This window comes from Solenopsis invicta, chromosome 7 (genome assembly GCF_016802725.1).
Source record: "Solenopsis invicta isolate M01_SB chromosome 7, UNIL_Sinv_3.0, whole genome shotgun sequence".
Lineage (NCBI taxonomy): Eukaryota > Metazoa > Arthropoda > Insecta > Hymenoptera > Formicidae > Solenopsis > Solenopsis invicta.
The window spans coordinates 1123941-1138226 of record NC_052670.1 but is presented as its reverse complement, the minus strand read 5'-3'; the positions used below and the strand labels follow the sequence as shown (position 1 = coordinate 1138226).

The following is a 14286-nucleotide window of genomic DNA, read 5'->3' as shown; positions in this document are numbered from 1 at the left end:
CAGCAGATACAAATTGACTCACCGTTCGCCGCTAATCCCTTCGTCCAGCTCTGTCTCGGCCGCAGCTGTCGAACATTCGAGATCCAAAATTCTCCTCGCGACAGTCGCGACGATCCTCCTCCTTTTGATTCGTACTTGGCACGAACGCGCGACCCTTCGTTTTCGGCACTCTGGAAACACTCCTGATACTCACGCGCGGATCAAAAACGACGGAAACTCGAGATACGAGGCAACGGAGACGATGCGAACGCGAGACGACTTCGCTCCGTGCATCGTATCCGACACAAGTCCACGCGACGGATATTGGCACGAACGCCCGACGGCCCGACACCATTTCACTTTCGACACTCCGCGGCACTCTCGAAACATTCGCTCGCGTCAAATGGGATGGTATGGGACGACCAGGGACAACGAGGATACGAGCAGATACGAGTTGAAATGCGCCGCGACGCACCACGATCTTCGACCGTCCTCCCTAACCAACCGACTGCTGCCAGTGCTGCCACTGCGTAGCGGCGGTAGAGCAGCGCAGCGGCGCGCAGGTCACGTGAGTCACGCAACTACGCAATACGCCGTGCCTCGTGCCCGGTGCCAGCACTGCCAGCAGTCGATCGGTTAGGGAGCACGGCAGAAGGTCGTGGCCCGTCTCGCGGCGCACGCATTTCAATTCGCATCCTCGTCGTCCCGTACGAGAGTTTATGACACGAGTGAATGTTTCGAGAGTGCCGTGGAGTATTGAAAATGAAGGGAAGTGTCGGGCGTTCGTGCCAAGTGTGAATGAAGAAGAGGAGGATCGTCGTGAGGAGGATTTTGGATCTCGAATGTTCGACGACTGCAACGAAGCTGAACGGAGCTGGATGATAGACGGAGCGACTGGCGGCGAACGGTGAATCAATTTGTACTTGTATTCGCTCTTATAATTCGGTATTTACGCCTCGTCCTCATTGCGTTCGCGTAAATTATCGTCGGTACAGTGTGAGGAGACGAATGAATCGGTCGCGCGAAAACGGTTAGGAACGATATTGAAGTTGACATATTCGTGTATGCGCGCTCGGCCTTCCCTTCGCCAGGTATGCCAACAGTCGCGGGTGCTTTCCGAGGTCTAACCTCTAACCTGTACATTGATATCAGAATGTATGTCCACGTTATAGAGACGGGGTCTCGAAAAATCGTGGGAGCATCTACTCTTGGCTTGTCTTCTGCTTTAATTTTTAACCTCATTCTTAAGATTATGTAGCAAATTCCTTTCGGAATTTAGAAAGGAAATCTAGGTTAGGTTCTACCTCAACTACCTATTGGTTGCGTTCAGCAGACAGGAAGACGGGTTGAATGAGCGCTCGCTGCCATTGATATTTTCTTCTAAATTTCAGTGGTTCTAAAGGTCTACTCCAATCACAAGCAACATTTATTGAACGCTCACTCAATCGTTGTCTTCTGAACGCAACTTTCAACTTTTAAGTTCGAGAGATTGTCGCGATAGACTCGATTCACCCGATATACGCGAGTTTGGTGACCCTACGCGACAAAACGCGAGTTACGCGAGTGCGAGAGATTGGTAGGGATGGTGGACACTGATCGAGGGAGAAGGAACACGAAGAGATAACTTTGATTCTATTTTTAACGTTTGTTGCGGCGTTTCCCAAATGAGTACCGTCGAGTATGGCTTTCCGATGATAGGCGGATTGATGCCGGTAAGCGGAACAAGAGAATTTATCACTGATACCGGAGTTCTTATATGAATAGGAGACGGTTCAATTCTACGACCTCGTTAATTCATCCCTTCGCGAAAGAATGTTTCTTCTTATTTGAATTATTACTTTTGTTAGCAAATACAAGCTCTCATAGCACCACCGATATCTGACGACTCGAAGACGGCAAAGGCGAGGAAGGAGAAGGAGGAAAAGAAGCATCCATACTTCAAGAGACGAGGTCGTGGTCATAATCGTGATTTTTGCGATGCCTGTAAAGATGGTGGAGAACTCATATGCTGCGACAAATGTCCGGCTTCCTATCACTTGCAGTGCCAGTAAGTGTGATTGGAACAATCGCTATTTGCTTTGGAAATTCTTATTATATGATGCCGAATCCTTGTTTATAAAAGAAGCATAGTTCTGTAGCTTTTTCTTTATAGCTATCCTGCAGTGGATCCAACAGATATTCCTAATGGAGAATGGTTGTGCTATGCCTGTCGCTGTGCCTCTAAAAGAGAAGAACTCTTGGATGAGAAGGGAAATGAGAAGAAAAAAAGATCTGCTCTGGAGGTATTAACATTGGCGGCTGCTCTGGTAAATCCCAGAGAGTTTGAATTGCCCAAGGAGTTACAATTGCCTATAATGTTCCCTGGAAGCAATAAAGCAGATTATGTATCTGGTAGAAGAGGTAAACTGTTGAGCTCGTCGTACAATAATGGTAAGCAAGAGTATATACTCTTCTTTTTTTGTCCCTTTTCTAACAAGAATAAATTGGATTTTGTAGTAACTATAACATAACAAATCAATTAAGATTTTTAACACAACATTAACACAATATATTTTTTGTATTAAATATATTTTTTTCTTTCAGTTGGAAAAAGTCATTGCTTAGATAGCAACTTAATGGTTCCATTGCCAGCTCGTTTATGCTTTGAATGTGGACGTAGTTGCAGAAAGGCGCCATTAATCGCGTGTGACTATTGCCCGTTATATTTTCATCAAGACTGCTTGGATCCACCGCTGACTGCCTTTCCTATTGGTAGATGGATGTGCCCTAATCATCCAAATCATTTCATAGATCAAAATCTGTTGACTTCTTGTAGAGTGACGGAACGCATAAAACTGTGGGACAAGTATGCCAATCAACAAATAGATCAGCATGCGGTAAAACTAGATTTCTTGCGTAAAGCACGTGCTGCCAATCCCCTATTTCGCACGAAGGTGAGATTGGAAGGTCGTCCGAGAGTAAAAGTTCCTTGCAGCGTGAAATTCCATTATGAGAATCCGCTGCACTTAGATCCAGTACATTCTTATCAAGATAGTTTGATATGGCCTGTAAGAAATACTACAGACGAAGAAGAGCATCACACAAATGAAAAAACAATCGAAAAATCAGATAACAAAGATAATTGTGTAGAAAATAAAAAAATTGAAGAAAATGATAAAATAAGAACGAAAAGAGAGAAATCCGACACTACTACAGATGAGGGAAATGATCAACAGAAAGTGTTAGATGTGAGTGAACATATGAATAAAAAAATAGAAAGTGAAACTGCAACAGAGACTAATTCTAATGAATGTAATAATTTCGAATTTCATACGAGCAACTATGGTAATAAAATTAAGGAAGGCATCCAGTTGTTAGAAAGACCAGTATTGGAGGCATTAGCGCAACAGAGACTAGAGCAAATATTAAATCCAGACGAGGAAGATTATAAAGCAATAAATTGTCATAGAAGAGCAAGAGCAGCATTATTTTCTTTAAGCCCCAAGCCTAATCCACCAGCGTTCATGACTCGTAGAACTTTCGTTATCGGTAATGGCCCGAATTGCGACTTAGTTTTATCCAATTATGGTAGCTGTGGATTCACATCTTCCAAACACGCTGTTATATTTTTTGACGAGGTAAGTTATTATCCTACATGTTTCCTTCATTAGATAATTTATAAGAAATAAAAATTAAGGAATTTGAATTAGCGTAATAAATAGCGTTTTTTTTTCTTTTCTCATTACAGTATCTGTTTTTGTTACAGGTGACCAGGCATTACGAATTACTTAATTACAGCGAATACGGAACGGTTGTCGATCATGTGCTGTATTCTTGCGATTGCACGCGTGTTTTAAATGAACAAATAAAAGAGGAAAAGACTGATAAAACAATATACATCACTAAGGAGGAAGAGACTTCCGATATAATAAAAGCAATTCTACATAAGGAAGAAACGGCTTGCTTGGAAGAATATGCGCACACGGATGATAAAGTCTTATGCAAATGCAATATAAAACGCGATACGAGAATTAATAAGCATCCGGAGGAAGGATGGGAAGGAAGCGCGATTATTTCGCACGGCTCGACCATTAGCTTTGGATGTCTCATGTTTGTATTTAACACATTAGATATGTATGTTGATAGATGAAAGTATAATACGTAGACTCAGTATAATATGAAATATTGTATAAAGGAAATTTTATAAAAATTAACAATATAAATTAGCGGAGCATTTTTATGCTTGCAACATTTTTTTAATTTTCTTTTTTAATAATTGATTTCAAAAAATAAACTGTACATATATACATACAATGTGTAAAATAACTTTCGTTTTTATATGTAATGATTAAGATTCATTCAGTTTCGTTATCTTCGCATGGTTCATCAAAGTCTCTCATTTTTACATCTGCATCTTCGCCATATTGTATGGTATTATCAATCGTTAACTTTATATCTGCGATACTTTCCTCATCCTTGATGTTTAACGGCAAAAAATGCACTAAGCTATAATCTGCTATAATTTTACCAAGACTTTCTGTAAGACTGCGATACTTCTCGTTCCATGGATCGTCTGTATCTGCTAATAAACTATCTGGATCAGGATCGATATATTTGTCTAGTTTTTTTCGCACGCTTTTTGAAAGCAAGTCCATTTTGTTGAGAATACTAATATGTGGAATTTCTAAGTTTATCATTACGCTAAGGGCTGCCAAAGTGCCTGACAGAAACTTTGACGCATCTATCATGAATTGAACATCTATCAGAAATACTCCACATACACGGAAATTCAAATTCTGCAGGGTGGTTATCAGTTGTCGTATCACAGTCATATGAGTATACAATTCGATTTGTCCTGGACAATCAAATATTACATAATCATCGTCTACGTCACCTAATTTCTCTTCCAGCCATTTTGCATTTTCCATCAAGTACCTGTAAAAAAAGTATGATTCACATAAAGCAAGAATTATAAAAATAATGATAGAATAATGCATTGCTCCATGTGAGAGCATGGATCATAATTGATAAATCCTAGATTTAATTTTTTTTCATTTTATGTATGTGTTTCTTAAGTTGATTAAAAAAATTAAGGCTGTGAATGAGGCAGTACAAAGTGATGGTAACTTGTTTCGAGAAGATTTCAATAAAATATAAAGGATTTGTATCCCATGTTCCAACATAAATTTCTACTCGCTGTAGAATGCTTGGATACATTTGCAGCAAATATATTGGAGTACATTGAAGTGAGCAGGAGTATATTGGAATATATGATACAAACAAACTTAAAGATATATAAAAATTATGTATTTAATAGAGAATAACTTACTCCATGCAGAATATAAGTCCACCATTGGGTCCAAAGTTGAATTCATCGTCTTCCATGGCATCATCTAATTGAATCAAGTCTCTTATATCCGCTAAAGGCTCATAATCAAAATATTCTGCTGCAGGATCTAAATTCACAACGTCTATCGTTTGTTTTGAATCAACACCATGTCGTTGCATGGTTGTACAATAAGTGGACTGTTTGAAATGATGAACGCGATTATTAATAGAGTCGTCTCACTCAAGCAACTATTAAATATTCAATTAAGATATGTTTGACAGATAGTTCAAATTTATTACCTTGCCGCTGCCGGCTGGACCCATTACTAACTGAGCGTACCTCATTTTGATAGAAAATATATATTTATAAAAATACAAATAACTGTTTGTATCCTTGATATTTCTAATTCTTATATTCTGTATTTATTATTTCAGAAGAAAAATTACACGAAACACTTAAGTTATTGAAAGCAAGAGTCTCATAACATCGTCTCGCACAAAAGCACGCCAAGCACGCGTAAATAAAAGCTAGGTCAGCGTTGGTCATCGTCACGCCGTCAGTGCGAAAAACATCTGGTGCATACCAACAAAGAGGCAAAAAAGTACTAGGCAAGTACCACAATCGATCCGAGATCTCGGACAGAGAAAAAATTACCCAATCGTATTTGAACAATTCGGACAACTGATTAATGCGATTGGTCAATTCTCTCTCTGTTCGAGATCTCGAATCGATTTCTATCGTTTGGCAACGGTAGTTGAGCGCTCTACCGCGCCGTCGCCGCCGCCATTATTAGTTACCGTGCCACTGTCATATTTGATTCTGCTCCGCCGTTGCTTCGTTGAACGGTGCGTGCTTCTCGCGTCTTTCGAGTTCAAATTGTGCGCGAATGTTGAATGCGACAGCAAAAAATACGTTGTAATACGTGCAGAGTGACAGTACTGTAGTAATGTCTTCCTATTCGCGAAGTGCGACATCGGCTGCTTAGCTCGTCGCATTCAACAAGTTCTCACGCGCGCGTATTTACTCGATGCCGAATAGAATATACATCATCCAGCGCAGTAGAATATCGCGAGCGCCGAACGAAATATATGAGTTGTCGTGCGACATTAGTTAACTAATGCTACATAGAAAAATTAGGTACGAAATTCTCGAATGGGAGAGAGTTGGCTTGACTCTATCGGTTGTGTTTACGTGTGCATTTATTCAAACGCACAGCTGGTCACATACCATTCTGTCATCCATTGCCGCGCTACGTTCGTCTTTTGATCTGCCGCAACCTGCATCCGTTGTATGTATCGTGGCAAGTTCAACTCTCGCGCGTCGTTTCGCGTTTTATTTGCGTGTAATGTATTATACGCGCGCGGGAGTGATCGTCATCGACGTGTCCTTGCGAACAAATTTTGTGCGAGTGTCAGACGAATCGTAGTTTCGCGAAATCGCATATTTTTAATGTTGTTTTATCGGCTCAATATGATAAAATCGGGCGTGATTGTCCTCGGAAGTGTCGTACGAATCATCGCGCGATCTTGTGTATTTCAGTTATCAGTGTGCAAATAGTGTGTGGCGAAAGGAGCAACAACGACGGAATTTGAGAGGAGGAGGAGGAGGCCTGGGGGCATCAGGCGTCGGCGGAACAACCATGGGTAAGTAATTATTGATTTAGAAAATTAGGCTTTCATGTATTCAGTTTAGCAGTTAATTTTGTGAAAGTATTCATATTTAAAAGATTTCTGTAAATGTAATTTAATTTTATAATTAAATATCTGTTCAATGAACAAATAAAAATTTAAATAATAATACAATAATTATTTTTTGCAATGTCGATTGCTTTGAATATTGTTTTAACTTACATTTAACGTACATATTTACATGTTACAGATTAATGCTGTTTCAACTCCGCTGTTGCGCATCAGTGTTGGTGAGTCAAAGAAATTATTTTTTATGTTAAATTAAGATAATACAACTTGTGGTGAAAATTATACCACACATATCCAAGAAAAGGCTATAGCAATGATTATTTTGAAGTGCCTCTACGTTCATAAAATATAAACATAGCCAATGTCTATAAATTTTATAGATAATTTCCATAGGCAGAGTTGGATAGTAAGTAGTTAAAAAGTTAATAGATTTTAATATAATTTAATTAATTTTAATTTTTTATTTTAACTAGTTATTTTTAAAGCACACATTAACTTTCTTAAAATTAAAAATTTACCCATATAAAAAAAATATTTGTTATTTTGTAATTTTAATTTATAAATAAAATTAAATTAATTCATATTGTTTTATTATTTATAGTAATCTATTTTTAAAATACAACATTCAACTTTAATATAAATAAATGCTTTTCAAAATTAATTTTTCATTTATCTTGATTTAATATTAATGCAACTTTTAACTGAATTGGTTTTTTTATGCAATCTGTAACATAATTTTTAACGTAAATTAAAGCCATTTTATAAGCCATTAATTTAAACCTAATTTAGTTAAAAAAAAGATTAACTCATCCAATACTGCCCATAGATAGGTCAAGAAATAAGATGGCTTAGATAGACAGATTAAATGTTCGTCTTTATATTCACTATCCAATACGAGAGCTTGTTTTCTGGGGACCGTTTTCCTCGTTAGAACACATTTCAAATCTAACTTCAAACTAACCTGACTTCAAGCCAACTATAAAACTTAGAACTGATCGTTTATTTTGTTTTCATTTTCCATTTTTTATAAATTATAATTTATTAATGTAAAATACAATAATTTAAAAATTAATAATTAATTTTTTAATTATTATAAAATTAAAACATTACATTAGGAATAATCAGTTTTGTTTTACAATTGGCAATTCATAAATTTAATTGGCTGATTTTTTCGTTAATTAATCGGAATTAGCGAAATCGGCCGTATGAGATTGTTCTAAAATAATAATAAGAATTTTGACATTATTGCAAAATTTTTGTGCATGGACAACAAAACTTATGAAGCATATATTTAATATCGAGTTTAATATCAATTGATTATACCAGACATTAATTTTATTAACACATTTCTTAATGAATTTGTTTTTTTAATAAATAACCTTATTTATTATTCAATTTTAAGAAGTGTCAGATTTCACTTTGTACTCATATTTAAAGATGAAAAAAAATGTCATACAATCAATTGCACATAAGGCTAATCTACAGATTTAATTTTTTTACATTGTTAGACTATTTATGAAGACACTTCCACTGTTGTCGGTGTATCGTTTATCTTTGTTTCTCGTTTCATTATCATTTGTTCTAAATGATGTGAGAAGTTGACTCCAATTAAGGCACTCAGGTTGCTTTTCTTTGGTATACCAGCATCTTTTCGCTTACTTGGCTTTTTCTTTTCCTTCTTCGGTTTGGATTTAGCATAATGACTCTGAATATGTATTTCCAATCGTTTTTTCGACACAAGTCCCACAGAGCATAAGTCACAGTAAAATTTTACTCCAAGATGTTTAGCCCTCACATGAGTGTTCAAATTAGAGTTAGAAGTGTAAACTTTGTGGCAATTGTCATATGGACATGGTATGGACACTTTGTTCTCAGAATGTATTTTACAATGTGTTTTAAATCTACCTAGACCGAGAAAAACCTTGCTGCAAACATCACATGTATAGTCTGGAATAAAAAAGTTTGCATTTTTATAATCTGAAATAAAAGGTTACATTCTCACGATATTTTTTCGTAATACATACAGTGTTTTGCTTTATGCTTACGCATAAGCACACATTGATCAAACACTTCTGAGCATCCAGACACTGGACAAGGATAACGCTTCTCGTGCATCATTTTGTGCAAACGAAATCTATAGCCACTCATATAACTTATGTTGCATTTATCACACTTGTAGGGTCCCCTGAGTCCCAAATGTTGAGCTAAATGTTTATTAAGCTGATACTTCTTGCTGAAAGTCAGGTCACATTCCTTACAGAATAACTCGCAGTGTGTCCTCTTGTAATGACGTCTCAAATTGTGAAGAGAGCTGACTGTCATTGAACATTTTGTACATCTAAAATTGATACAGTAACATATTAATGTGTCGTCAATAAGTCCGATTGAAATATATGCTCATGTATACACACTCGTATGCTTTTTTCACAAGATTATGAGTTTCTAAGTGCCTTTTTAAATGAGATGAATTTGTGTATGACTTTGTACATCCTAGATGGCTGCATTGGTACGGCCTCTGTTATACAGAATCATTAGTAGTTACATATTGAAATACGACATAATAAAATACTTTTATGCTCACGATTGTTACCTCTCCTGTATGTAATCTCATATGCCTCTCCAATTTGGAAGATCGTGGAAACACAGCTTGACAATCGGGATAATTACATTTGTGCGTTTTCTTGCTCTCTTTCTCGACTTGAGTGTCAGTCTTATGTTCGTTCTGAAGATCGGATGCGACTCTATCGCTATCCTGATCTCCTATTTGACCCATCTTGATGACGCTCGAGTGTTTCGTTTAATTGATGCCCTTTGCATTGAAGTTCAAATTTAATAACATATTGTATATACATTTATACACAAGTTGACTAATAAAATCCTCGAAATTTAGACTTTCAAATTAGAAAAAACTACTCAGTAATTAATTTGCCGGTTTTTATTACGCTTTGTCTGGGAAAAACGACATAATAACTTAAAATCATATCACGTGTACAGATTTTATACATCGAATAACTAGCGCTGTTGGCTAGTACCGATAATATGCGTGATCTTAGTATAACTTGATCTCTACGCAGCATACAAAAAAAAAAAAAATATTAAAAAGAATACTGATATAAATTTTACCGTAACTACTTCACGTTATCATAAAATCGACACTACGATGAGGTTAGGTTAGAGAACCCACTGAATACCGCATGGCAGTAGTCTGCGCATGTGCACTCGATGCGCCCGACGAGCGTGGCGCACTTTAATTAAAAAAATGTATTAGTACAACAAGATAAATGTAAATTTCTTGATAAAAGTGGCTATATTAGTATTCTCATTGAAAATCTTTAATTCAACACAAGTGGTATTTACTTAGAAATTATACTTAAAAATTGTGTAATCAAATTCAACCTAAATAGTGTATTTTTCCAAAGAAAAAAAAAAAACGTATGAAACCTTAAAATTGCTCCAATTATAAAGGGAATACGTTGCTCTTAGAAATAACTGCATTATTGGGGCATTGCAATAATTTAATAACAAAAATATATTTTGGTTATAAAATACTTCAAAAATAATGTTTAAATTAATTATATTCAAAAAATTACAATCCTCTATATTTCCAGAAGTTTTTACTATCTCTTTAGTATATTTTATAAAAATTTTAATTTTAGAAAGAATAAATTTAATTAAATAATTTGATTTATCAAATTTTAATTAAATATCACGCATAATTCACCCATTATTAAAAAAACCTTCAAACCTATGTTTATTTGCACTCTTAATTTCTTTCATCCTTTATTTTAAATTTCTTACTTTCTTCGCCTCCTTTCTCCTTTCTACTTCTTTCCTATTTTACACTCTTTCAATTCTTCCTCCTTCCTTGCTCCGATTTTTCAATGAGAATACAAATATAGTGTCTCTTGAGTTTTATAAAGAAATTTGCATTTATCTTGTTGTACTTAAACGTCTATTAACGCCAAGTTTTTGTACTTAAAAAATTTGGAGCGATTGAATTATTGCAATGCCCCTCGAGTTATTGCATCGAAATATTGGCATTTCCTTGGGGTTTATCTATCAGGTAAAACTGGAAATCTGAAATTTTTGGGAAATTTATTTTTTATCATTCAAAATATGATGTTGAAGCTAGCAGCGGATTCGCAGCAGCAGATTCGTCAAAGCAGGGATTCTCATTCAAAATAAAATACATAAGAAACTTTGACATATAAAGGCAAACTAGCAAGTAACTGCACAAAATACACTTATACGCTTCTAAATAGATCAGACTATCCAGAACAATTAACAAAAATGCGCAGGTCTACTAAATTGTTTAAATTATATAACGAGTTATTGCAGAAACAAGGGAAGGAAGCCTCGGTCGGGGCTGCAAATTTTTTTAGAACATCATTGTAGGCTTCTAAAGAAATCCTGACTAGCAAGAAAAATTAAAAAAAATGCGCACGCCTACGAAAAATTATTTAAACAATATAAAGTTTATTGCAAAAACAGGAAAACGAAGTCGCGGTCGGGGCTGCAAATTTTTTTAGAACATCATTGTAGGCTTCTAAATAAATCCCGACTAGCAAGAAAAATTAAAAAAAATGCGCACGCCTACGAAAAATTATTTAAACAATATAAAGTTTATTGCAAAAACAGGAAAACGAAGTCGCGGTCGGGGCTGCAAATTTTTTTAGAACATCATTATAACCTTCTAAATCAATCCCGACTAGCAAGAAAAATTAAAAAAAATGCGCACGCCTACGAAAAATTATTTAAACAATATAAAGTTTATTGCAAAAACAGGAAAACGAAGTCGCGGTCGGGGCTGCAAATTTTTTTAGAACATTATTGTAGGCTTCTAAATCAATCCCGACTAGGAAGAAAAATTAAAAAAAATGCGCACGCCTACGAAAAATTATTTAAACAATATAAAGTTTATTGCAGAAACAAGGGAAGGAAGCCTCGGTCGGGGCTGCAAATTTTTTTAGAACATCATTGTAGGCTTCTAAATCAATCCCGACTAGCAAGAAAAATTAAAAAAAATGCGCACGCCTACAAAAAATTATTTAAACAATGTAAAGTTTATTGCAAAAACAGGAAAACGAAGTCGCGGTCGGGGCTGCAAATTTTTTTAGAACATCATTGTAGGCTTCTAAATAAATCCCGACTAGCAAGAAAAATTAAAAAAAATGCGCACGCCTACGAAAAATTATTTAAACAATATAAAGTTTATTGCAAAAACAGGAAAACGAAGTCGCGGTCGGGGCTGCAAATTTTTTTAGAACATTATTGTAGGCTTCTAAATCAATCCCGACTAGTAAGAAAAATTTAAAAAAATGCGCACGGCAATGAAAAATTATTTAAACAATATAAAATTTATTGCAAAAACTAAAAAATAAAAAAATTCTAATACCAAAAACGCAAATAAATTTTAATATAAAAAAGTCAAAAAAATTTTAACATTCACAAACAGTAAGAACATAACAAAAAAAGAGACCATATTCTCGCCACCTCCTCGTTGGTTGGTCTTGGGTAGCGCAAAGAGAGAGAACAATATGTATGTTTAGCAGTCAAATTATATTTCTGATCTATAATTTACATCAAAGTAGAAAATTGGGAAATCATACTATTTCTTTTCTATAATGACAATATTATTCCTATACGGCGCAAGCAGCCAACCTTAATATGATTGCTAATAAATTTCCAGCGCCGACCAAGCCCTTGTTTCTGCAATAACTCGTTATATAATTAAAACAATTTAGTAGCCGTGCGCATTTTTTTTAATTTTTCTTGCTAGTCGGGATTTATTTAGAAGCCTACAATGATGTTCTAAAAAAATTTGCAGCCCCGACCGCGACTTCGTTTTCCTGTTTTTGCAATAAACTTTATATTGTTTAAATAATTTTTTGTAGGCGTGCGCATTTTTTTTAATTTTTCTTGCTAGTCGGGATTGATTTAGAAGCCTACAATAATGTTCTAAAAAAATTTGCAGCCCCGACCGAGGCTTCCTTCCCTTGTTTCTGCAATAAACTTTATATTGTTTAAATAATTTTTTGTAGGCGTGCGCATTTTTTTTAATTTTTCTTCCTAGTCGGGATTGATTTAGAAGCCTACAATAATGTTCTAAAAAAATTTGCAGCCCCGACCGCGACTTCGTTTTCCTGTTTTTGCAATAAACTTTATATTGTTTAAATAATTTTTCGTAGGCGTGCGCATTTTTTTTAATTTTTCTTGCTAGTCGGGATTGATTTAGAAGGTTATAATGATGTTCTAAAAAAATTTGCAGCCCCGACCGCGACTTCGTTTTCCTGTTTTTGCAATAAACTTTATATTGTTTAAATAATTTTTCGTAGGCGTGCGCATTTTTTTTAATTTTTCTTGCTAGTCGGGATTTATTTAGAAGCCTACAATGATGTTCTAAAAAAATTTGCAGCCCCGACCGCGACTTCGTTTTCCTGTTTTTGCAATAAACTTTATATTGTTTAAATAATTTTTCGTAGGCGTGCGCATTTTTTTTAATTTTTCTTGCTAGTCAGGATTTCTTTAGAAGCCTACAATGATGTTCTAAAAAAATTTGCAGCCCCGACCGAGGCTTCCTTCCCTTGTTTCTGCAATAACTCGTTATATAATTTAAACAATTTAGTAGACCTGCGCATTTTTGTTAATTGTTCTCGATAGTCTGATCTATTTAGAAGCGTATAAGTGTATGTTGTGCAGTTACTTGCTAGTTTGCCTTTATATGTCAAAGTTTCTTATGTATTTTATTTTGAATGAGAATCCCTGCTTTGACGAATCTGCTGCTGCGAATCCGCTGCTAGCTTCAACATCATATTCAAAATCACGGATTTTTATTGATTGGGATTTTATTGGCATTCGAAGAAAATTTTTGGAATTTTACTTTTTAATTTAAATTCTATCTCCTTTTTCTGATAAGATTATTCTTTTGATCATTTTTTTATAATACAAAATTAATTAGCAATAATGTACATTTGCATGCATTCTCTGGCGATTCGCTAGTTTTTATTAAAAGAAATTATTGATAATCAAAATTGCCGTTGTGTGTTTCTTGGCTTCATACCGAATTGGCGCGAGATTACCAGATATAAATAACAATTAATTTGTTCTTATTTAGAGCAAAACTTTTTGGATTTATTTATATGTATTTTCTGTTGTTTTTCAATGTCAATTTATCTTACATTTATTATTTTTTTTTAACTGATTTACATTGGATAACTTTCGATGTTATTCAACACTGATAATTAATGTTTTTACATTAATTTGAGTGAAACTTGTTTAACGTGGGACATAAAATAAAAGTAT

At 35.2% G+C, this 14286-nt stretch overlaps 3 protein-coding genes across 6 annotated transcripts in view; 1 reads left to right on the top strand and 2 right to left on the bottom strand.

Annotated features, from left to right (window-relative positions):
- Positions 1–970: 970 nt before the first annotated feature.
- Positions 971–4172, top strand: LOC105193554 (PHD finger protein 12). Its single transcript, XM_011158056.3, has 5 exons — positions 971–1691; positions 1827–2026; positions 2132–2409; positions 2563–3596; positions 3725–4172. Exons 1-5 carry the CDS (start codon positions 1644–1646, stop codon positions 4106–4108), a joined length of 1944 nt encoding a protein of 647 aa, XP_011156358.1. The 5' UTR covers positions 971–1643; the 3' UTR covers positions 4109–4172.
- Positions 4061–5843, bottom strand: LOC105193555 (GPN-loop GTPase 3). The gene is made up of 3 exons (XM_011158058.3): positions 5587–5843; positions 5288–5484; positions 4061–4893 (listed from the first exon to the last, which is right to left on the bottom strand). Exons 1-3 carry the CDS (start codon positions 5629–5631, stop codon positions 4314–4316), a joined length of 822 nt encoding a protein of 273 aa, XP_011156360.1. The 5' UTR covers positions 5632–5843; the 3' UTR covers positions 4061–4313.
- A 2427-nt stretch (positions 5844–8270) lies between these two features.
- The window catches only part of LOC105193551 (zinc finger protein 708), a 46361-nt gene continuing 40345 nt past the window's right edge, over positions 8271–14286 (bottom strand). For 2 of the 4 annotated variants that reach the window (XM_039451664.1, XM_039451663.1), the window contains exons 2-5: positions 9566–9793; positions 9396–9499; positions 9009–9322; positions 8271–8931 (exon numbers count right to left, since the gene is read on the bottom strand). In XM_039451664.1, the coding sequence (XP_039307598.1) occupies positions 8498–8931; positions 9009–9322; positions 9396–9499; positions 9566–9757 (1044 nt within the window). In that variant the 5' untranslated portion in view covers positions 9758–9793 and the 3' untranslated portion in view covers positions 8271–8497. Of the gene's footprint in view, positions 8932–9008; positions 9323–9395; positions 9500–9565; positions 9794–10107; positions 10243–14286 lie in introns of those variants that run through there. The other 2 variants (XM_039451662.1, XM_011158053.3) reach the window with 2 other exon arrangements.